Here is a 25,603-nt window from a genome sequence, read left to right as displayed (position 1 = left end):
TGAGATCTTACCTCCAAGAAAATTAAATGTTTATACTTCTGAACTGGTGTAAAAAAAAATACATAGCCTCTAATTTGCTTGTTGCAGACTAGAGACTTAGAGATCATTCAAGGGAGGTTGGGTGCTAGTCGTAAGTAATAAGAATATTTAGGTACTACAGAAAACTTCCCCAGAAGCTGTACAAACTCCCAACTGTGGAAGGACTCTAGGAAATTGCAAGATGCTTCCAGTGTCTAAGAGCTAAGACATGGTATGTCTGTTCCTGGGGCCTGAAAATCTGACTAAGTCTGATATATCAAGATTTGTTCCTATTTTCAAACCATTATCGTCAGGATCACTTTAGTATTCAACAGCAATATTCCCTCTCTGCTCTTTCTTCCTATGCTGTCTCTCCACCCCTCAGCTTGTCACCCTAATCAACATTTCTCCTTCAGCATCCAGTCTGCCTGTGGCCACCTTTGTAAGTACATCCTTCAGCAGCTCAGAGTACACTGTGTCCTGCATGAGTGCTGAGATAAACAGTGTGTAAGGTCCCATGCCACTCATCGGGCATTTTTGTGTTTATTGAATTTTCAAAGATTTTCACATATAAATGTCAACATGTAAGAAGGAGAAAACAGGCTTATATATGGGTGAGAGTCTAGAGTATTCCTTTCTTGTCCTTATTATGTTCTTTGTTTGTTTGCATTGCTATGACCCTAATCACCAGAATAATTGTTCGAATGCTTGGAGAATGTAGCTTAAGGACAAGTATGAAGGAGAGAGATAAGTATTATAACATGAAAGCCAAAATATCGTAAATTGAACTTAATAATAACAAACAGAAATAGAAATCATACTATTAATCAGATAAAGTATGGTGACTGGAACAGCCCTGTGGGTGGTGACATGTACTGTGAAGAAAGGCCACATGAGACAAAATGCCCAGACTCTGTGCTACTCGACATTTCTGTGACGTGACCACAAACAAGAAGGGTAATGACTTGTACACAATAGATCAATAAAAATAAAAGCACAATGAATATAAATAACTTACTGTGCTGACAGTGAATCCCATTAAATCCCCTAGGACATTTACAAACATAGCCTATGAATGTGTCTCCTCGATACGCTTCACTTATCTCACAGGTTCCTCCGTTATGGCATGGGTTGGGGACACAGGGACCTGAAAGACAGCGACAAATGCTTCAGAATGCATGTGCTTAATAAAAGGTGCTTTTATCAACATTTTCACTTGACAACTTTGTTCTTGATATTCGAGAGGAAAAGCACAGCTGTGTGAACTCTGATGGATGGCCTAAATTTGAATATAAGCGCCATTATCTTTTAGCTATGCAATCTTGGGAAATTATTTAATTTTCCTGTTGCCCCGGTTAGGTCTTTTGAAAAATATTAATACAATAAAATTATCATTAGTGGTTACACTACAGTTGAAAAGAGTTCATATATTAAAATATGCAGAACAGTACCAACCACATATTATGCATTAAAAATCGCCCTAATTCAATTATTATTATCAGAATTTCTGAATTGTAGAATACCTTCCACATGTTAAACAATTAATAGTGAATTGCAGTTTCAAAAGAGCTTTTGACCTGGTTGATGCAAAAATAATTTGAATCTACCAATATAGAAAAAATTAAGTAATGCTTGCAGTAATTTATGAAATTTCATAAATTTGAGAATAGCCTTAGGGAAAATACTGTCATCCTTGCTAACCTGAGTAGGTCACGAAGAGTTGCATAAGAGTCCACGATAACCATTTTGTAGACTTTGAGAATGAAAGTTCCACAAAGATTGAAAACTGCTGCCTAAAATACCCATTCTGAGGTTTCCCTGGGCAAAAGCAGCTGTTACCCGTGTGATGAGCTGGCAGTATCCAGCTACTGCTCTGTAGGATCTGCTGCAACAATTCAGCTAAGGATCTGTAGGATCTGATGCAACAATGTTCACTCCAGGTCACTTCCCTGAGGCAATGACAAAGCACTATGTGGTATCAAATGGGGCCAGGCCTGCCTGGCACAAAACTCTTTTGTACTCTGGGATGCTCCACTCTATAGAGCCAAGCCATGCTGGAAAACCCTGTCAATCTGAAGCTTTATGTAGACAATGCTTTCTTTTCTTCCTTGTTTTCTTCTTTCAGAAGTGACAGGCTGTGTCACAGTCTGAGGGTTTCTGATAAGAACCCAAGCTGTCCTGATGTTCTTTGTCCTTCATAAGCATGCAGTACAATGCTCTATACCACATTCAGTTTTCTAGAGTAAGTGCTGAGTGAAGACAGAATCCAGAGAAGAGATTCTAAATGATTCTAGGGAAATCAAGGAATGTTTTCCTTAAGATAAAAAATGACCAAGAAACCAAAATAATTTGAAAAGATTAAAATGTAAGACCTTTGCCTTGTTCTACTATAAGACAAAATTAATGACAAGGAGTGGGTCATTGAAAGTCTCCCTGATGAACAGTAGGTGAAAGGGAGTCTAGATGAGAAGGTGCATTTATTCAGACTTATTTTTGGAAAAGTAGATTAGACATCAAGGTGAGGCTGGGTTAGTCAAATTGACCATTATTAGATGATAAAAACTGGGGGAAGACGGGGGAGACCAAAGAAGAGGGATTCACTTTTTAAATTATAGATAATAGAACATGTTAGCGAGGGAAAAATTATATGCAGATCCTAGAAAATGAATGTTGGAGTTATGAAATGAAATGCCTGCTAATTCATGAGGAGCAAATCCAAGGTCCTGGAAAAAGATCAAGAGAAGAGCAAGAGCTCTCAGCTGGGACAAGAGGGAAGGCAGAGCACTGGATTACAGTAATACTGAAGATTTAGAACATCTATTAAAGGATACATCAAGCAATGTTGGTCACAGAGCGCAATGGAAAAAGTAGACTTTAAGGAGAGAGGGCATTCACCATCTTCACTCACATTAGATTTTAACATGATTAGAGATTAGGTACCATGCTCCTATGTTAGAAAAAGAATTATGATTTGATTGTTTCCTCTAGAAAACTTATATGGAAAAACATTCCACTTCTTTCTGGTTTTCTGGATGAAAAAAAATTACATGAAATAGTCTATAGGCACTCTATAGTACCTAGACTCAGGCTTCATCTTTAGCATTTCTTTTAAAAACTGAAAAGAAATTGTGAAATCTGTTTTTTTTTTTTTACTACAAGTATCTATATCTTCATATCCCTGAAAAAAAAAGTACCTAGATATCTAATGTACAACATGAAGATTAATGTCAGTACTATTGCATTACAATGGAGACAATTATTAAGTATATTTAAGCTGACTATTTTTACTCAAAATTAATCATAAAATGGTAACCATTTTAGTAGCTATGTGTTTCACATATTATCAATTTGTAAATCTCAAGTATATGATAAAATTATTTAAACAATATGTTTCCTAAAGTAGATAGTTTAGTCCCATGTAGTGGTTATGAATCAAATAATTTAGTAACTTCCCTAAAGTGGGGACATAGTCTGCTCTTGTGAGAATGAAGTAAGTATAAGACCCGTGACAAAATTTAGATGCAATTGAAACAATTTTTCCTCATTGCTAACCATTGTGTTAAACATTCCAGTTCTCCTTTCTGTTTCTTATGTTTTCTAAAAGTTATCTTATAATGCATCATACTGTGGGAACGTAGTAATTTACAAAATAGTCTCATCTACTTCTCACAGCAAAACAGTAAGGTAGTGGTTACTGTTCTCTTATACAGTCCCTGGTTGCTGTTGTGCTGGTATTTAAAGATGAAGGTTAGAGAAATTTGATGCTATTCATCAGATCAATAGTATCTCCTAGTGATGCATTCAGCTCTCAAACTCAGTATCTGTGATTCCAGGAGGGGAGAATCTAACAAAATTAACACTGAGAGTTTTGTTGCATCAATTCTCTTCCAAATATGAAAAAAAAAAAAAGCAAAAGCATGTTTTCAATAAATGGTAACTGCTACTCATATATGTTACATAAAAATACACAAAATATATTTAAATGATTATAAAATTCTGAACAAATAGGGCACTGTGAAAGTCTTACAATTTAGCAGATAAAAAAACATAATATAATAAGAATTCAGCAAAATCTAAAAAATACTATGCATGAAGAAAATTGGATTTAAGGAATTATACCTGAGAGAAAAAAATAGTTATTAAAACCCAAACTAATGAAGCTATTCTTGCTTCCTCGAGAGAGTGGAGTAATTATAGCAGAGAGAGTAGAAACCTCTCCCACATTCACTTAGGTTTAAGAAACTCCATGGGGAATTAATAAAAGATTTGAATGGAAGACCTTTTTTTGGCCGTGCTTGGAGATAAAATTGATGCAAACCAGTGGGTCATTGAAAGTCTCTCTGAAGAACAGTGGGAGCAAAGGAACCTGGATGACCTGGCACATTTATGAGCACAAGCTTTAAAAGATTAGACTAGGCAAGAAGGTGAGATCAGACAGTTTAGTACAAGGAAGAACTGAGGAAATACAGAAGAGAACAATGGGGAGGAATCGTAACAAGGCTGAAAATAAAGTCTCCATGATGAGAGGGCAGACAAAGTCCTGAGTGGTTAATTCATGAAGAAACATATCTAATAAGAAATCGTGGTGCCTGTAATTCAGGTTTAAGTCATTTGCACAGATGCTATGTGAATTATGTTTTTAGTGATCTAGCTCCACCAGCATCAGCTAACCACCGGAGTCTCTGGGCTGTGTTAGAGAAAGCCAATAGGGAAATCCGTGGCATTTTTACACCCTTCATTCTAGTAGAAGGGAAGAAGTGGTGCGGGGTATGCAGTCCAGTGGACTCCAGTTAAAAACAGAAACCTGGAGAAAGATTTGATGGAAGAATCCTAAGTCTTAAACTGCCTAGGAACACAGTTCTGTTGAGTAGTCTTGTTTCAGTCTCTGGGATTCTCTACAGATGAGAGTTTTTTTAGTTAGAGCTCTTTGTATTTGCATCCCAAAGGGGATCATGACCTCAGCTGCCACCAAGGCTTTAGGAAAGGATTACCATTACTGCTGGTATTTTTCTCAGTCCATGAAATCCAATGTTTTTGTTTTTTAAGGACAAGGATGAACTAAATCACGTGGGACTAGGATTTTTTTTTTCTAGAGTCAGTTAAGTTCTTATTTTTTTTTTTAAATATATATTGTAAGAATATACCCTGGATTTAGGGGGCAAACAGACACAAAGAGGTTAAGTAACACGTGTAATCAGAAAGCAAATCTTTTATCATACTTTGCCTGACTACAAAATTCACAGTTTTTCTAGCAAGCCAGGTCTGCTCCCAAGTTGTCAGTCTGTGCATTAATGTTAGTTATGACAGATGTAAACAGCCAGCATGAATTCACAGAGCATATTTCTATAAATAATACAGCACTCAAAAGCCTCCCCTAATGTAAGCATCTCAGAGTCTTTAGCAATTGGATCAGAATGAATATATTAGATATTGAAGATATAGATAGAAAGGCTCTAATGCTAATGATACTTTTTATCATTAGTATAATCTTTGAATTCAATTACACCAGTAGATTTTAATCATAATTATATGTATGCCTGATTCTATAAATTCTTTAGATTTGTTTATTTTTGTATGTACTTATGTCTATATCTGTGTGTGTGTTTTTGTGTCTCTGTGTCTCTGTGTGCATCTCTCTCTCCCTCTTTCCCTCCCTCCTCTATGTCTCCATGTCTCTGTGTCTGTCTGTCTGTCTGTCTGTCTGTCTGTCTCTCTGTCTGTCTGTCTGTCTCTGTGTGTGTGTGTGTACTCTCTCAGTTGGGATCATCTATTCCTGCATCTAGAAAAAAGTCTATTTTGACCTTGTATATCACTTCTCACTCCTTCCTTTGAGGCAAGTCTGACCCTGAACCTGGTGTTTCTTCAGCCTGTACAACTAACTGGGCTGGAAGCAAACATGCCGCAGCAATCCTCCAGGCTCGTTTCAGGGTTTTGTAGGGATTCCTGACTTATTTATGTGGTGCTGAGATCTGAACTCTAGTTCTCATGATTATTGGGCAATCACTTTTAACCACTGAGTCAGCTCCAGCCTCCAGTCTCTCTACACCTTTCATGCACTCTTTGATTTCTCAAGGCAGAAAGCTTGAGTGCTGAGATGAGAGGCTTCCTATCCCCTTTGCTTGAGGCCATAAATATCATATGGGAAGAATCCTGGTTCCTCCACAGTAGATTTCTGGGCTTCTGTTACATCTGACAAAATGAACCCATGTCAATAACCAGTGGTAATGGCATCTATGTACCACACCCCCTTTTAGGTTTATTCTTTAAAATATCAATAGTGTTACTCTTTCTTTTCATAAATTAACTTGGTTGCTCTTTTTTTTTCTTTTTTTTCTTTGATTTCTGTGTACTTTACAAGTTTCAGGCCTTCAGAATTTGTAACCAGGATCTCTTTTTATCTTTCTAGTATGGTTGAAGCTTTAAAACTGCTATTTTTAAATTGCAGAATTGTATTAATATTCATTATGACTGCATATATCCTAGTTCTTTGACAAATATATTATTATTAAAAATGTAGCATCATATAACATTATTGATAGAGCTTTATTTTGTTAATCAAACAATCCACATAACAATAAAGCCATATACTTTGAACCTGAATAAAGAGAGATGACTATAAAATAAGTTAGGACATAAAGATAAAATAGGTGAGCACCCACAAAACTTGCTTGGTGGTAAAAATTGTTTTGTACTTGATATGGGACAGGAACAAAAAATATGGCAATGATTTCCCGTTATCTTTTCTCCAAGTGATAAGAAGGTTAATCACATACAAATAAGGGATATGGGGAGACTTTTATTTTTGTGCCATTTAGTCACATCCAGATAGCAAGTTGATACGGAAAGTATTATTTTAGATCTTGGTATACTGATAAATAAAATTAACTGCTTATAAAATGTGAAGCAGTTTTTTTTTGTACTGATAAGAATAAAACTGGCCCTTCCATTAGTAGTATCTATTCCCAAGGCACTAACTGTGGTGTAGGCACTGTGCCAGTACCTTGTGATCAATGCTTTCAGTGGAGTTAGGATTGACGGCACCAGAAAGAAGCAGCTCATAATATCAGAGTGCATTTCATTTTCAACTTTGTGCAGTTGATTTTAAAGAAAATTTCACAGCTCACCGGTACTGTGAGTGGTACACACTTAGGATTAATACCTTTCATTGTTTAGGTAATGGTTTCTAGAAATTTAATTCTGAGATTTCCCCCAGGCATTATAATAATCTTTTAAAAATTTTTACTGTTTGACAGGTTCATACATTTATATAATGAACTTTAGCCATTTTACATCTCTTCTCCCCTCTCCCCTTACATTCTATGTTGCTAACTTTAACAGCCAAGGCTTTGTTATATTTGAAGCATGTCTCCTATGTCTATTGTAATTCGTCGCCACTGGTTCAGGTGACTTATACATAGCATTAAAAAAAATGTAACCACAACCAAAGTTTGAAAACAAATTAGTGTTTCTGAGCCACTTAGAGGTTTTAAGAGAAAGAACACTTACAAATCTGTCCTCAATGCTTTTCCACTCAAAACAGCAATCTAAAGAACTTGGCACCGTTTTGAATTACAGACATTAAGAAACACAGAGACTGGTGCTTCACTTATGGCTGCTATTATGAACTATTTTACTAGACCAATACGTTTGGTGATATAACTCTTAAAAAAAAAAACATAAGTGAACTTTCAAATTCAAAAGGCTTCTGGGAATTTGTAAATCAATGCTTTAATACTTTTCTGGGGAATCTTTAAGTAGTTCCTAACATAATGGGGACAGCATGTGATCAAAATTAATGAACAACTGAGTTCAGCAACATTCTTCCAGGCATCTTTATGCAAGTTCATATAAGTATGTCAACAAGATTAATTGCTTACAAAAACAATAGATTCAAATACTGTGCTGTTTTGCTTCCATCTCTTCATAATGTTAATAGCAGAGTTAAAATTATTTTCATATGTGTAACACAGTTATCCTCTTAAACAGTGAACATGAACACTGTGCCCCAATTATGACTGTTGTAGAGAACAGACAGAATATTAGGAAGCAAATACATTATCACTTCCACGAAGATGTACATTCAGGATTGGTCTATGTTGTATGTTATGCCTCCAAAATCTTGGCGTTAGTACTTAAAATTGAAGGTGTACATTAAATTACATAATAAATAAACACAAATGTTGTCATTAAATTTGGACTTTCAAAGTGTTGCTGGACATTTGAATGAGAAATAGTTAAGACTCAAAAGTTAGTCACAACTCTTAATAAACATATGGAAGTACTCTCTAAGTATTGTGTTTACATTTACTAAGACTTGGATTTTTTTCTTGTTGTCATTTCACACTGTGTTTATTTATTTTTTCAAACTAGTTGGCAGAATACAGTGATGACTCAACAGTTAATACCGTTCTTGTAACATATGAGTTCCGGTACTGGGAAGTACCCCTGTTGCCAGTCATATAGACCCATGTAGCTGTAGGTATCCAGCATCCTCTTCTATACTCTGCAGACACACCTAATCACACACACACACACACACACACACACACACACACACACCAAAACACATCTAAAATAAGAATAAAGATATATTAAAAACCCTATTGAAAAAAGGAAATTATTTCAGATATGCTTACAGAATAGGTGCCTTAAAACTCTCTTCTATGTAGTCTCTTTCTGTTTTTGTTAATAATTTTGTTAATAATTAAACTACTCTAAACAAAATTTAAAAAATCCATTATTGAGGAAAACCAGCAAGATTAATAAGATTTCTCTTCAAACTTTAAAAGCTCTGGGGAAAATCGTGCAAATTAAAATCTGTGCTAAGCAGGCTTTTTTTTTTTCCAGTTCATGCTGACAAACTGTCCCCTGCAGAACACACCATGTCAGTATGCGAGTGTCTGTGGGAGGTCTGCGGGAGGCCCTGGTTGACCACTGCTTGCACAGCATGCTTTCCTGGGCTTGTATTCATTTAGGAGAGCTGCAGCTAATTTCCACTCACTCTGTAGCATGAAACAGCAAAAACATTCCCTCTGAGCTCTGGAAGATACAAAATAGACACCAAGGCATTAACTACACACACACACACACACACACACTCTCTCTCTCTCTCTCTGTCTCTCTCAAAAAAAAATTACATTGGGGGGGGGCTCCTGATAATGATGTCATGTGGTCATTGGCACCGGCACAAGGTCACTGGCAACATCACTTGGTTATTCAGAACATCCTGTCAATCCCCACCTGTCTTCACACTCATCTTCTCTTGCTCCTTGTTTTCCTCCAGTAGTGTTTGCTACCTTGTGGTTCTTCTTTCTTCTACCCTTTTACACCCCTTTTCTGTCATTTCAACCCCCTAACACTAGATAGGAGAGAATAAAGGATAGAAATAGAAAGGGGGGCATTGCTGTAGTTAGACTACTTCTTGCTCATTAGGAGGAGCACTGAGTTCTTTGGGGAAAGTTTGATCACTGCAGCCAGGATATCTAATTTCTTCTTCTTTCTTCATTATGCATGATTAATTATGAAACTATCAGCAAAACCAACAGTAACCAAGAGCAAGCAAACAACAACCCACTCCCAACCTTTTGGGGCCTTGGCTATAATACGTTCTCTGAAAAGTCCCCCAAATTCCCAGGTCACACAATTGCAGAAACTAACTGCAGCTAGCAAAATCATGTCTCTGCTAGAAACCAAAGTAGCTCATCATAGTGAGCTACTGTGAATAATCTGAAACACAGCCATAACTCACACCTGGGATTAAAATGAAAACATACTATCTATGTTTCTTAAAGAGACCAAAATTCTCACTGTATCTCCCCTCTTCTTTTTTCCATACAAGTCACATATTTGCAGCCCACTCTAAATACAGTATAATTCCATGAGTCAATGTTTATCAATTTATAACTGCAAGGACCTTGTAAATATGAATTGTGCCCTGCAAATTTTATTTATTGATGCCTGAGATGTCAATTTTTTTATTCCTGTTAAAAATATTTAAGAGAAAAAAGTTTAAGAACAAAAATTTGTTCAAACACTCTTTTCAGAAGCTTTGGTCAATGGTGGTGTGGTCTCATTTGCACAGGCCTTTGTGATACGGTGAGACATTCAGACAGATGGGCCTTGAAAAGAAGAGAGGTAAATCATGGTTGTTGAGCAATAACAAGAAGGGTAAATGGGTGTAGCTATATGCAACAGTCTTGACTGAAATAATCCAGACATAGAAAAATAAATATTACATATTTTCTCTCATTTTCAGATCTTATCTTTGAATATTCAGTTATTCTAGTTAAAACATTCACAAAGGACAGGGATTAATTGGGGTTTTTTAGGGGCAAGGCCTTGAAAAATCTCAAAATAAAGTGTGGGAGGTGGATATGTAAGTCTACTACTAGCTATGGAATTATTAGCATGTGATGGCTTTTGAGAGTGGAAGTCTTTGATTATTTGGTTTTTGATTGTTTTTTTTTCCAACAACAAACAAAATATGATTACTGATGGAATGACCATATACCAGATCAAGCTCCAATCCCAAGACTAGTTCAGCAACACAAATTGAAACTCCATAGAGAAGGAAAGAAGAAGGAGAAAGAGAAGTTGAAGGAGGTGGAGTAGACAAAAGAAAGAAAGAAAGAAAGAAAGAAAGAAAGAAAGAAAGAAAGAAAGAAAGAAAGAAAGAAAGAAGTCTCAAAGTCAGAAAGCTGGGTGAGAAGGGCAGGAGTATTTGAGAGGGTGGTAAGGAGAATAATTGAAGGGTTGAATATTTTCAAAATATATTTTCTGAAATTCTCAAGTAATTAATAATAAAAATACTGCTTTTTAATACTAGGTCAAAATAAAAATATAGAACCACAAGTCTTGTTTTGTGGCAGGATACATACACACACACATGCATACACATATGCACTCACACATGAGATAGAGGGGAAGAGAGGGAGAGATTAAGGGAAGGAGAGGGAGAGGGAGGGAGAGAGAAAGGGAAGAGGGAGAGGAGCAGTAGATATAAGGAGGAGGTCACTTAGGAAAAACAATGATAGTGACAGATCCCTCTGACCCAGCCCCTACCTCCTATTGCAATGATTTAGTAAGTGGATTAATCCATTGATTTAGTTTGTGCTTTTATGATCTTAGCACTTTTCACAGATTAGGTACATTTCTGGGAGCAAAGACTTTAATCTATGGGACTTTTAAAGGCCATTTTATACCCAATCTACTAATAATGCCCTAATCACTAGGATCTTAAAACGAGAGTATGCTGGGACCCAGAAATTGTAAGGAAATGATCAAGGTTGAATGGAGTCATATGTGGATGCCCTCATCTATTCATCTGGTATACACTAGGAGACTGTATTTAGTCACACGAAAGGTGAGAAATGGTTCTGTCTCACCTAAATGCTAAGTGAGGACAACAAGAAAACACCTTGTATTTGGAATTTCAACCTCAGGAACTTGAGAATGTACATTTCTATCATAGAAGACTCTTCATATTTTGCAGTTCCTGATATTCATTCCTCTCAAAGAGGGTAACGTTCTCTAGCTAGACTCCTTGAGTTAGCTGCTCACTTATGTAAATGGAGATGATGACGGGAACCACAGTCCTAATTTATTATTAATATTGTATTAACTGATAACATTTATATTTTCAGCAGTAAAAGTAACTTAATTTGATAGTGCAGTGATAAATGGGTTTTCAAATGAGGGAGACCAAGAAAGCACTCCAATTTAGCAGCAGTGACTAAGGAGTATTCTCTAATGATTCCCCTAGATGACCTGGGTTTCATCAAGGAGGACAAGAAATGGTACAAGAGAAGAGAATGTCAAAAAAAAAAAAAAAAAAAAAAAAAACCAAAAACCCCCAAAAAACAAAAAAACATTTTCTTCAGTTGAGCTCTATTCTCTCAAAACTCTTTAGAATTCGGCTTGTTGGTTGAAAATCATAAATTTTCTGAGTAAGTTATTAGACATACCACATTGGTAAATATATTTAATCATTGTGGCACAGGTATATCACATGATACATTACTCATCAATAAAGTACATATATATATGTATATATATATATACATATATATATATGTAAACTTTCAAAATATGACACTACATTTGAGCAATATGATCTACCATTTCAAATGCCAGCTATTACCTTGTTGTAAAGTGACCTCTATCCTTTCCCATAGTCACCCATCTTTCACAATGGTGGCAACAAGCCTTAAAACCCAACCTGCATGATGGGAAACCTCAGCTCTGAATATTTTATCACCCAAGCAGAAATGTAGCATTTTCTGTAGTCTTACTATATATGCTTTTAAAAAGTCATCAAGATGTTATTTCTGGGCATATGTTTACTGTCTGAAGATGGTGTGATTTTATTTGTAGGTCCATGTGTAGTGAACACAAGACAAAACAATGTTTATCTATGACTTTCTAAAAGAATCTTATAAAGTGAGGTCTACAAATACCAATTAATAGAAGACCTACCATCTAGAAATCATTGCTGAATTAATAGATATCACACTATATTTTTATATCATTATTAAATTTAGTAAATAGAAGCTCAAGGGACATTTTTAAGCTCCTTCACTATCAATGGTATAAAGATTACAGATATAGAAAATAAGCATAGAAAGGAAAAACAAATCAGAGTTTCAATGTTATAAATTCTACGAAAATTTCTAATGTACATAATTTATAACCCAGTGGTCAAGAATTTTTAACTAATGTAAAGAAATCATGTCAAAGAGTTTTATCTAGAGGGATGATTAAAAAAACCAAAACAAAAAACAAACACAAAAACAACAAAAACAAAGAAAAACCTGTGCAGGACATTTCTATAATAATGATGTGCATCAGAGTTCACCAGCTATGTACTAAAAAAAAGAAACTTGGGGAAATGGCTCAAGGATTAATATCCCTGTCTGTTCTTCTTAATGAATGAGATTTAATTCCCAGAACCTACTTGTCAGCTCTCATCTGCCTGCAACTCTTTGTTAAATGGTTCAACACCCTCTCCTGGCCTCTACAGTCACTGCTAGCACATGAAGACACATTCTGGCAAACACTGAAGCAGAAGCAGAAACACAAATAAAAGCAGAAGAAAAACTTAAGGATTCACATTAGCAGGTGGTATAGAGCCCAAAGATATCACTCAAGATTTCCTTCAGCTACCAACTGTTACATTATCTTCCATATGTCAGCAGAAGAGGAATATATTAACAATAGAATAGAGACCCGTTTTCTATAAGATTGTTATAGAAATATTTGAGCCCATGATTCTGGAGCATAGGCAATCTCACTATGTTACATGCACCTCTAAGCAACTAGAGAATTTCCATGTTCTTCATCAATCTTTCCCTGTCAGCTCTTCACCTTATTCACCTCCTACTCAGCTTGCTGGCTGTACCTCTCAACATCTCGCTGAATACTGTTTCATTTGTAACTGTATGATAGGTTTCCTTTGTTTCCTTGAGTCCATTATTAACTGCTTGTACAAAGTATACCTCTGAGCTTAATTCTTTATCATCAGATCCTAATATAATACACACTTGATAGCGCTTCAAACATGGATGGTGACTGAAATATTTATAATTTCAATTTGTATGCTAAACTTCTATCACAATCAATAGCAAACAGTAATGGTTGCAGAACAGATATAGGTTTTGTAACCCTATTTATTATACTACCCATTTGGAGCTTGGAGTCAAGCCATAATTTCTTTGTTGAATTATGTTGCAGTATTTAAAGTATCAGATGGTGCACCATCTTATCAATTAATGAATTTTTAAAATAGATGCACTTTTTCACCATCCCTTTTACTTTGAAGACAGTAATTGGATGTGGTGGAAGAATTTGTGTTACCTCTTGAAATCTGTCCTTCCTGATTGCCATTTTAATTACTGAGCAGAGAGGCCCCTGCAGGAGGTAATTCCAGTTTCATTCAGATGGGAAAGGCACAGACTCAAACTTCACAGCTGAGGATGCTGAAGCACAGCTGGACAGGCCAGTTGCTGTTTGGACTGCCTCCTAAGGTCGCACATGTGGCTTCTTTGTGGCAGACTTGAGAAATCATCAAACAAAGCAAGCATGGATTCTAGCCAGCTGGCCATCTGTTCCTTCACCCACTGTGATAATTTGGTCTTGTAGAATTTTGTTAAGTGAGCATTAAGTAATGACCATGTCAAACTGGTTGCATAGTGAAAGCCTCTTAATCACAGAATGAAAGCACTGGGGAAGCTTACTCAAACACAGAAAAGGTCACCAAATCCATCTAAAGCAAAACGCAAAGCAAAGCAAAACAGAGCCCATATCAAAACAGTGAATAGCCAGAAAAAAAAAATCATTAACTCCATTTGCATGTTCACATTGCATTATATTGAAACCATACCAAACAGAAGTGGCTGGACATTGTCTAGGGCAGCTAGGAGTTACATAAATACAACCAGAGGTCCTAGTACTCCATTTTGTACAAACATATTAAAGAGAGATGCTAAGAGAATTTGTGAGTGGCATTATCATGTCATCTGAAGTAAAGACATTTACTTTGTGAGTCATTGATAAGAAACAATAAGTTGTTCTGACAGCAGAGAATACATCATACATAACTGTTCTGGTTTTGTTTTTTGCTAGGTTTTTAGAAAGAGCATTCAAAAGAATGTGTTTCCTTATGATATTTGTATACACACTGCTCTTACTCATCCTCTTCTACTTCCCTCTAGGTCAATGGCTCTCAACCTTCTTAATGTTGAGACTGTTAATTCAGTTTGTTGTGTTGTTGTGACACGCAGCCATTATTTTATTGTCACTTCTACTTTGTAACTAAGTTTTCTGCTCTTATGAATCATATTGCAAACATCTGTGTTTTCAGATTGTTGTAGGTGACCCTTCTGAATGTGTCATCGGACAACCCAAAGTGGTTGCGAGCCATGGATTGAGAACCACGGTTCTACTTCTTGTTCTGAGCCCTTCTTACTCAACCCCATCTTCCAATAAAAGTGTTTTTTTTTTTTTTTTCCGCCAAAATAATGTTTTAATTATTTGGGAATTTCATATAATGCACCTGATCACACTTGGTTCCCATTCCTGTCAAGTACACACTAGATTCACTGCCCCAAGAAGAAAACTATGCCAAGTCCATTTCTTTTTGTTTTGTTTTTTTTTGTTGTTGTTGTTTTTGTTTTTCGAGACAGGGTTTCTCTGTATAGCCCTGGCTGTCCTAGAACTCACTCTGTAGACCAGGCTGGCCTCAAACTCAGAAATCCGCCTGTCTCTGCCTCCCAAGTGCTGGGATTAAAGGCGTGCGCCACCACCACCCGGCTCCAAGTCCATTTCTATTGTCCACATTCTTCACTGAAGCATGATGCTACTCCCAGTGGCCAGCCCCTTAATGAAAACTGAGTCTTTCCCACCTCGTTACCAGTTCATGTCACATATACTCAATTCTCTTACCTATGCTTTCAAGATTTTTACTTCCCACATTTTCTCCTTCCTAGATCCTTGATTTACTTGTGTGGACAACCTTCTACTTCCTCCCCTCCCCCCAGACCCCCCACAAACTCACTCACAGAATTAAATGCTCCTAAGTACCATATCTTTCTACCAATAAATGTGCTTCTGAACTGAATAGAGAGTTATTAAAAGATTCAAAAATTCTGGAAAAAGATGTTCAACATCCTTAGGCATCAGAAAACGTAAATTAGAAAAGAAATTACAATGTACTGTAGTTAGTATGTGGGGACTGATGAGGACTCGTATTCACTGCTGGTGGTGATGCATACTGGTGCAGCCACTATGTGAGTCAGGATGAAGATTTTTCAAAAGATAAATGAAATTAAGTCATACAATCAAGGATACCATTATTAAAAATTGCTACCGGTGAGATGTGTACTCTTGTTTTTAAAACATCATTTGAGCTATCCCATTTGAGAAACACAGCTTTCCATCATTTATACTTTTTAAATGATGCAAACATTAAAATATTTAATTTCTTAGGTTACCATACAAATTAATGGATTTTATTATGCCATTTTATACGTGTGTATCATTATACTTCACAGTCAGTTAATCCTCTGTCCTTGATTCTTGTTCCAGTGCCCTCCCATCCCCATCCTGGGATGAATTCATCCCTTACCCCAAATAATTTTTTTCCAGGTTTATTTCATTATCCTTTCTATATAACTCCTCCTATCCTCCTTTAAGATAAATCAACCACACTCCATTGCATGTGTCATGCCCAGGAGTAGATATGGTCAACAAAATCAAACTCTGTATATTTGTTTGTTTATGTTTATTGTGATCTTTTGTGTAATTTGTACTGTTTGGGCTCTTTTAGTCTTATTGGTGTTCATTTTGATACTGGTCTTTTGGTTCTTTGTTCACTTTCTTGAGAGAGAGAGAGAGAGAGAGAGAGAGAGAGAGAGAGAGAGAGAGAGAGAGAGAGAGAGAACAGAGAGACAGGGAGAAAGAGAGAGAGGACAAAGTTGAATGGGTAAAAAGGGAAGTGGGGAATATCTAGAAGAGTAGGTGAAGGAGAAAATGACCAAAATATATTGTATACAACAATATTTAAATAAACACCTTTCTCTTCCTCTATCAGACCATCTGTGCTTTCATGTTATCAGCACATACACACACAGAGACATACACACATACATTCTTAAAAAACTTTAAATGGGTAATTAATGGTTCATTTAATAAATTATAATATCGAGATACTTCTAATCAATTGCTAATCAAGAGTTTCTGTTACCTCATGCGATCTATAAGTCCAAAACATATCCACTTGTACAATTTTATGTGGGTAATATTAATTCAACTCTTCAAAATTTTGAGACATAATATTTAACCAAGTAATGTTACCTTAAACTTCTAACACAAAATAGTCAGCTGTACTCCATGAATTCTGTTTTGTAAAGTAATTTTAATCCAGCAACATGACTTCTTTGGCAAGGGATCATATCCAAAGATGTAGGTCTGTACAATCTGGCTGGAATACAGACATGTCTTTAGTATGCACCTTTAATCCCTAACATTGACGTCTAATTGAGGAACAGACAAAGTACCAAATCAAAGAAAAAGTTGACAGAATGAGTCAGAGATAGGATGTGCTCAACTCTCATGAAAACAGGAAAAAGGGGATACATAATAGAGTGCAAGGAAAGAGTGGGTGGAGTCAATTGAGTTCAATTAGTCAGACAGTACAGGAGACAGTGTAATGAATCTGAGTTCAGTTACATTCAGTTCATTCAGCAGACACAGTTGAAGGCAACTGAAAAGGCAGACAATTAGAACAGATTGCCAGAATTAGTTTTAGGCCAAACAGAACAATTCAGTGAGAAGCCAAGAGAAGCCAAATTGAATCAGTAAGCTTGGAAAGAAGTTTGGACCAGAACAGCTTAGTTGAATCAGCTAGCCAGACCTCCAAAAGAGCTAGAAAGAGTGAGCTTATTCAGCAGTAAGCCTCTGAGATAACAATTACTTATGGTGAATATAATTTACTTTTACACTCTTTAAATATCTTCCTACCTCTAAATGTTTTTCTTATTTTACTCTGTAAAAGTAATTCTATTTTTTCTAAGATTACATTTCCACCAGCCCTTTCCTATTATTTCTTTTTATTTCCCCCAATATAATATTTATCAGTTTGTGTAGATTCATTAGTTCACACATTTGTTGGTTAGCCTAATCATTCATGTCAGAATAATGTTATTAGTTCCAGACACAGGTATTTCTTAATAGTACTTTTTATATTATATAATGACCAGAAATAGAGCAATTGACTAATCAAATAACCACATCAAGATAGAACTCTCAAGAAAGTGTAATGTGACATAGCAATATATTAGAAGTAGTGTGAAGAAAGCAAAACCAAAATTAAAAGCCAAACACTAAGTAAAAACTGTAATAAAGAAAGATACATATTCCATGTTATCACTATGGAAGCAGAAGTTGGATAAAAATAAAAGGCTATAAGGAGGTCTGTGTAGCTTGAGTAAACAGATCAAGGTTAAAGAGATAGAAAGAAACTGAATCAGGAAATCCCTTACAGGCATATATGGAAAAGTTGCTGTAAGAAAAACACTGAGATGGTTTAAAAATAAGATATCTGTCCTGATTCAACTTGAGAGACAATTCTTTGGGCTGTGTAAATAAAATTTGAAAAGAATGAGTGATATAAAGTAAGCAAATTCAAGATCACAAAACTTGCTCAGGAAAGGCACAAAAAAGATTTAAAAATAAGATACCTGGCCTAGGTTCAACTTGAAAGAAAATTCTTTGGGCAGTATAGATAATATTTGAAAAGGATGAGTGAAGGTAGGGTAAACAAGTTCAAGATCGCTATCCTTGCTCAGGAAAGGCACAAAAGGAGGCCTGGACTAGATTGATTAAGATATGAAGTAATGAGAAGTGCTGACAGAATGTCTACGAATGACCCCTTTCCAGAAATAACATTTTGGGGTATGAGCATTGATGCCACCTGCTGACAGAGCAAAGCAGGGAGAGAACAGATGAGAAATCTTTGCAGAAATAACATTCATAAGCTAGACACTGGTAAGATGTGGAGAATGTGCCTCAGGAGCATAAGTGTTCCTTGATGTAGGTAAAAAATTAATGTCGATGGATGTGCCTGTTAATTAAAAGAAATAGCTCAGAGAAAAGTGGAAACAATCTAAAATGAAGTCTAATGGAATTATACCATCTAATGCCAGGGTATAACTAACGTAAACACAACAGCTATAGGCAAGGAAAAAATTATCAGGGAAATAACACTTTTGTCCAGTAGTAATTGCTAATTACAAACAGATTTTCATCCAAAATAAACACTAAACACCAGGACATATACAAATTTTATTTTAGTACATGCATTTATAAGCATCCTTTGCTTTACACATGTATAAGCATCAGCACACACCTACTGAATGTAAGAAAATCACAGCTGCTAATGAAGAGTTAGGTGAAGGAAGCATGCTCTTTTAAGTGACATTATTTAAATTCAACTGGACATTCTGTTTGCTCCTTTTCCTAATCTGGAGAGTTACTTTCATATTAATACAGGACAAGCTACAAATACAATCTAAATCATATCAATATATTTAGCTATTAAATTTTGGCTCATTCGGCCCATAAGAGAAAACCTGAGAAATAAAAGAATGTTCAATGAAAATGAAAAATAAGCAGTTAAGAATGCACAAAGGAATGATTCTTGGTTTTAGATTTGTATGGAGCTCCTCTCCCTTTTTTGCCCTGTTTCATTTGAATCTTTGTTATCTGTCCCCTGCTGGTTTTAGAGGTAGGTATTACTATCATTCAATAACCCTGAAGTCTTTCTGTACATCTAAGACTGATTCTTATGAATTCATTCTGGTTAGAGGCCAGTTTACACTGCTATACCATGGTAATGAGAAATGTTCTGCAAAGCTTCACTCATGCAGCTAACCAGTGCAAAAAAGTATAAATAAATAAATAAATAAATAAATAAATAAATAAATGTATCACAGCTCCTATATGCCTATAAGTATAGTAGATAATTATGGAGAAGCTAAGAATTCACTTAATGTATGTAACAATATATTATCATTGCAAACTCAGTTAGAAATGTTGAGCTATTAAGCTCAATTCACTTTATAATCCACATAAGTATTAAATATATATAGCCAGATCTGCATTACTATAAAATCTTCATTTCTACATTTCCAGTATTATGCACTTAAAATTGTAAATTCCATGTTACATTAATCACATGAATATAGATATGGAAATTTTGCACAGCACCACAATAATTACTGTATTCCTTCTAAAAGAAACTATTGCAGCTCACAGTTTCTACTGAATGTTACTAAGATTGACTATAGTTCATAAATGTCATAGATCCACTTATGAAAGTTATGAAACCTTGAAGCCCACCTCATTCTAATTCAAATGATAAAAAGATAAATATTCCACTTTAATATCACTTTCTTTGGACTCTGACATTATATTTAATACTGTAATAAATATGCTTATAAAACATTAAAATAAGTGGCAAAATCTAGTTTTTGCAGTGTTGCAATTTAATATTTATAATATTTTTATGTTCTAAGTAAAATTTATTGACATAACCAAAATGGCACCATGTAGATGACACAGAAGCTGAGTTTACTCCCTAACTCAAAATGCTATGGATTTATTCTATTATCTTTTCTTATTCCAATAAATTTATTTTTTATAAAATGTTATAGAGTCCAAATAAATAACACACAACATGCAAATTATAGATTTTATGCTACTAAAAGGTGCCATGCGCCTTCCAAAGGAGGGAAGCAATCAACAACAAAGAGTCCTATCAACTTTGATGTCCATGGACTACGTCAATGACTTGTATGGCACAATAACCCAAAGAGTGTAATAATTACCAATAGCTCTCTAACTTGACTTAAGACACACTCACTAAAAGAGATAGCATACATGGTATGGAAATCTACCCAACTAGTTACTGCTAATGTGATTGTGTCTATTAGAGGAGAATTTGCAACTATTAGTTTAATAAACCAATATAATCCCTAACCATCATTTCTATATGTGGGTTCATATATCCCTCATAAGGAAAACCTATTTGCAGCAGACAGAGAACACTACAGAAAACCACAACCAATCAATATGAAGAGTTCTGGAGCTTGATACATATGGATATATCTATACAAACTCCTACATTTAAGACTCAGGGAACATTGCAGAAGAGGGTGCAGAAAGACTGTAAGAGTCAGAGGATTAGGGACTTTGTAGTGAGATTCTCCTATTAACATCTGAAGCTATGACTATAAAGTCTTACTAACATAACTTAGAATACATGAACTGAAAAATGAGAATACCAATAAACATGCCAAATTGGACAAGGGAAAGTCCACAAGCCCTCAACATTACACACACTCACACACAAAGTACTACATGTAACTGAGTAAAGCTGTGTGCATGAGAGGTAGTCTTCCTTAGAAAAGACCACACCAACTGGTTGTTCAGTACAAATGAATAGCCATGGAAACATATATACATATACTCAGGCATATACATGCATACATATACACACATGTAATCACAATTAAAGAAAAATGAAGCCATGAGTAAAGGGGTGTTATATGGCAAGTTTTGGAGGGAGAAAGGGGCAAAATGTAATTAAAATACAATATCAGAAATGAACAACAAAATTTAATAAATGTTTTAAGTAATTAATAAGATGTGGTATAGTCAATCAACTATTTAACTATAGTAGTTCTATGTTTCTCTTTCAAATCAGTTTAACAGGGGCAAAGTATTTTCAAAGTACCATCATTACCTGTTAGTGGCAAATGTGTTATTTCTACTTGGTTAATATAGAATAGCTTATAGAAGGATGTTTCTTGCAGAAAAGCTTTAAAAATTATTGTATAAATCTAATTAAAATGGGATATAGACAAAGAAATAAAAAGATTTACGATTGTCTATTTAGTGCTGAAATAATCAGTGAAATTGTATACATTACTCAGAAACAAAGGTTGTGAGCTTACTATATGTCAGAATCTAGGTATATTGAGAAATATTGATATAGATAGTCCACAGCCTCAGTAATTTTATAGGTCAATTATTTGAATAATAATAGTCATGGTATTGGACAGTAATATGAAAGATGACAAGAGAGAAGATGAACCAATTGTCATATCCTGTTGTGATGCCTATGAGTCACAACACTGACCAGTATCATATATATCTTTAAAGATGCAGCAATGACATTTATTTAGTGGAGGAAGGCAACAACCATTTCATTGGAATTAAAGCCCACTCAACAGAAGGGCTGTTGTGTGTCACTGGAAATCTAGTCAACTAGGTATGGCTAGTGAGGCCCAAAACTTTACAGTAGGAGCTACAAGTGCCACTTTGCCAAACCAATATAATACTAACTATGTTCTAAATACTGATCTTGGAAGAAGTGTTGGAATGATTTGAAGAACCAGAGACCCAGATGTATGCTGAGAGTACAAAACACACACACACACACACACACACACACACACACACACACTGATGGAGTTATATGTTATATTATTCTTAGCTTAGCAAAACTAAAGTGTTAAGTACTTACAAGGCCAATGTATGTAACAAAAAGGCAATACTAAGTAGGTAGAAATTGACAAAAGAAAACAAATTCCTTGGAAGTGAAAGATTTGCCTCAAATAGAGCTAAGATTATGTGAAGAAATTAACAAATCCAGTTGGCAAGATTTAAGATGTAATTTGCTTTCACAAAACAAACCAATGGAAATGTTTTCTCAAGCAATTACATTTGGTAGCTTACAGATTATTCTACAAAAGCTACTGGAGCTTGGAGTAAGGTCAGTTCATAGCATTTTAAATATGACGTATCTGAATAATGATGAAATATAATTCTTGCATATGAAATTTATATTTGATGAAATATACATTTCATCAAAATAATATGAAAAATGAATACCAATCCTTAAATATGCACCACTTGAATCATTTGCAGGAAGATGTTACAAAATTGCTTTTCAATCCACTTCTATCTTATTATCAATACATGGTCCCATAGAAGGAATACTGGAAGGATGATCAGTTTTTGTAAACATCTGTTGTGCATCTGTGGTGACAAAAGATATAGATGTAAGGGAAATGGCAAGAGGATTTTATAGATATGTGAATATATATATATAGTGATATAAATATATGTATTTCTAATTCATTATTCATGGAACACTTATATATTACTCACACACCACATTTAGTGTTTCAATCTGTTTTTGCAGAGTCAGAAAACACATGTCCACTATAGAGGAAGAATTTTGCAGTTGTCTTCAGTGTTCTTAAACCCATGGGCTTGCCTCTGCTTCTTAAAAATATTAGCAAGCTCTAATACAGAGTAAAATCTTGAATTTGTTATTCGAATTTCTAATGGTAGTTTCTCTTCATAAAGTGTGAGAGATGATGTGTGTGATTTCTGGCAGACATGTTAAGAAAGAAATAGGCAATTAGGAATGCTTTCTGCAATTGCTCCTGTGACTGTAGAGCCTTCTGGTGAGATGTAGCCTAATTGAAATTTCTCTGTGTCTACAAGTAGGAGACTTTGTACTGTCTCATACTGGTATTAGATATTCTAAAATCTTACTTCTGTTTTGAATAGCTTAGGTCTAATTATGTTCTACTAATGCAGAATTACGAAGATCATCTTGACTAACAAAGAGAAAGGAGTAACGAGATGAGAATCTCGAGTAGTCTTTTTAAATAACAATTTTAGGCTCTAAAGAAGTAAGCATATGCATGAAAATACTGAAATGGAGAAAAGTATGATATATTTAATACAAAAGACAAACTTTGGCTTACCTAGTTATTTAAAAATTAGTGTTATTCCAACTTAGTGGGTGCTGTCTAACAGTTCTGCCAGCAGAAACAAAGAACCATTGACTGCTATAAACATGGCAGGAAAAAAAGGACAACATTTGGACTGTATTAAGATAAATAAACTGTACTGTTTCTTAGGACTTAAAGGGAGCAAATATGTTTTTTTTTCACAGAGACAGTTTTAAAATTGTACCAGCCAGGAGCATGTATCAGGCCTACACTTGACAGCATTTGAGACAAGAAACTAGCAAGAGTACAAGGCAACGCTAAGTAAGAGGGAATTAAATGTTGCTTTAATGCACTATGTCTAACACAGAATTTACTTATGTATACACAGAGAGGCTAAATACAAAGAAGAAGGAAGAAAAAGTGAAGACAATTACATATGGCTGCAAGTGTCAGCTATAGAGACACAAACAAGAAGGAAAAATGTTTCCCCACGTTTGCGAACTGGCCATACCTGTGGCTTTTTCATACTGATTCTCCAGTGGTCACTGCTTACATTTCAGAGAAAGAATGGAGGCACCATAGGTCTTAGTTTCTTAGATTTAAAAACATGACCCATAAAAGGACTAATGGGAACCTAGGAGGCATTGCAGAGAAGAGGCCAAGCGGCAGCAAATGGGCCGGTAGAAAGTATACTAAAACACACATCATTGTTCCCAAGTGACAGAGTTCACTTAAACCAAACAGGGGAAATGTCAAAGAATCATGGACATGATGAATATTGCTGATGAATAAACTAGATCCACTATCTTCAAACTGCTGTGATTTTTGTCTTTTACTGGTAACTTGAAGAAATCTAAGTCATAAATATTATTTGTGTTGCATATATTTATATTTTGCACAATATAAAGCAGAACAACTCTCAGATAAGGTCTATTTTATGAGCATTTTACCTCATGTTTACCTAAATTAAAACCCAGGGAATAAAGTAAATACTACCAGTAGGAAAGACTTTTATTTCTTCAAATAAAATTTTGTTGCGAAGATGACCCAACAGGTGTTGAATGGACCCCTTAACGAGACTAAATCATATATGTAAATTAATTCAACAAATTATTCTCAAACGGCATTGGAATTGCAGTGCTGATTTTGATGTGCCAACAACACATGCTCCTGTTGGGTATAATACTTAATGAGGTGCACAGGAAATTCTGAATTAGGTGAATGTTAAAAGTGGTCTTTAGGGAAATCCTGAGTTAGAATTCACTCCAATAATTTAATTAAAACACTGTATAGTTAACTAGAATAGAATCCACAACATAATGAAAACAAGAGGCTGTTGAATTTAAGTCAAGGTATTATCCCTTTTATAGACTTTGAGATAACGATCCTTACTTTTAAAAAGTTTCTTGAAGTATTATGTTCCGAACACCCTCGCCAGAATTGCTGTAGCCTTTTTGTTATATACTTTCCAGCTATTTCATATTGTTGCTATAACATGCCCATAAGTCATTCTGTTTTGTTCTGCATGTCCTGAGGTGTGATAATCTTAAGAAATTCCCTTCTATATGATACAGCATATTTGGTTTTATGTGGAGGTCCTTGATCCACTTGGACTTGAGATTTGTACAAGGAGATAGGAATGGATCAACTTGCATTCTTCTACATGCAGACCACCAGTTGAGTCAGCAATATTTGTTATTTTCCACTCTATGGTTTTAGCTTCTTTGTCAAAGATCAAGTGACAATAAATGTGTAGGTTTATTTCTGTATCTTCAATTCTATTCCCCAGATCAAACTATCAAAACCATGCCATTTTTTTAAAATCAATATTGCTCTGTAGTACAGCTTGAGGTCAGGGATGGTGATTCCCCCAGAAGTTCTTTTATTGTTGAGAATAGTTTTTTTTTTTTTTTTTTTTTTTTTTTCCTGAATTTGTTATCCCGGATGAATTTGAGAATTGCTCTTTCTCTGTCTGTGAAGAATTGAGTTGAAATTTGATGGGGATTGCATTGAATCTGTAGATTGCTTTTGGTAAGATGGCCATTTTTAATATGTTATTCCTACCAATCCATGAGCATTGGAAATCTCTCCATTTTCTGAGGTCTTCTTTGACTTCTTTCTTTAGAGACTTGAAGTACTTGTCATATAGATCTTTCACTTTCTTAGAAGTTGCCCTGAAGACATCACAGGGAAATTTTTCCTGAACAGAAACTAATGGTTCATTCTCTAAAATCAATAATTGACAAATGGGACCTCATAATATGAAAAACGTCTATAAGGTA

The 25,603-nt window shown here is 35.2% G+C and overlaps 1 protein-coding gene across 4 annotated transcripts in view; it reads right to left on the bottom strand.

The window, feature by feature from the left end:
• Nucleotides 1-25,603, bottom strand: part of Edil3 (EGF like and discoidin domains 3) — a 441,307-nt gene that overhangs the window by 244,174 nt on the left and 171,530 nt on the right. For 3 of the 4 annotated variants that reach the window (XM_076927109.1, XM_076927108.1, XM_076927110.1), the window contains one exon: nucleotides 1,037-1,165. In XM_076927109.1, the coding sequence (XP_076783224.1) occupies nucleotides 1,037-1,165 (129 nt within the window). Of the gene's footprint in view, nucleotides 1-1,036; nucleotides 1,166-1,719; nucleotides 1,805-25,603 lie in introns of those variants that run through there. The other variant, XM_076927111.1, reaches the window with a different exon arrangement.

The sequence above is a fragment of the Arvicanthis niloticus genome, chromosome 29 (genome assembly GCF_011762505.2).
Source record: "Arvicanthis niloticus isolate mArvNil1 chromosome 29, mArvNil1.pat.X, whole genome shotgun sequence".
NCBI lineage: Eukaryota > Metazoa > Chordata > Mammalia > Rodentia > Muridae > Arvicanthis > Arvicanthis niloticus.
Note: the sequence above shows the minus strand (reverse complement) of the source record. Positions and strands in the feature narration are given on the sequence as shown.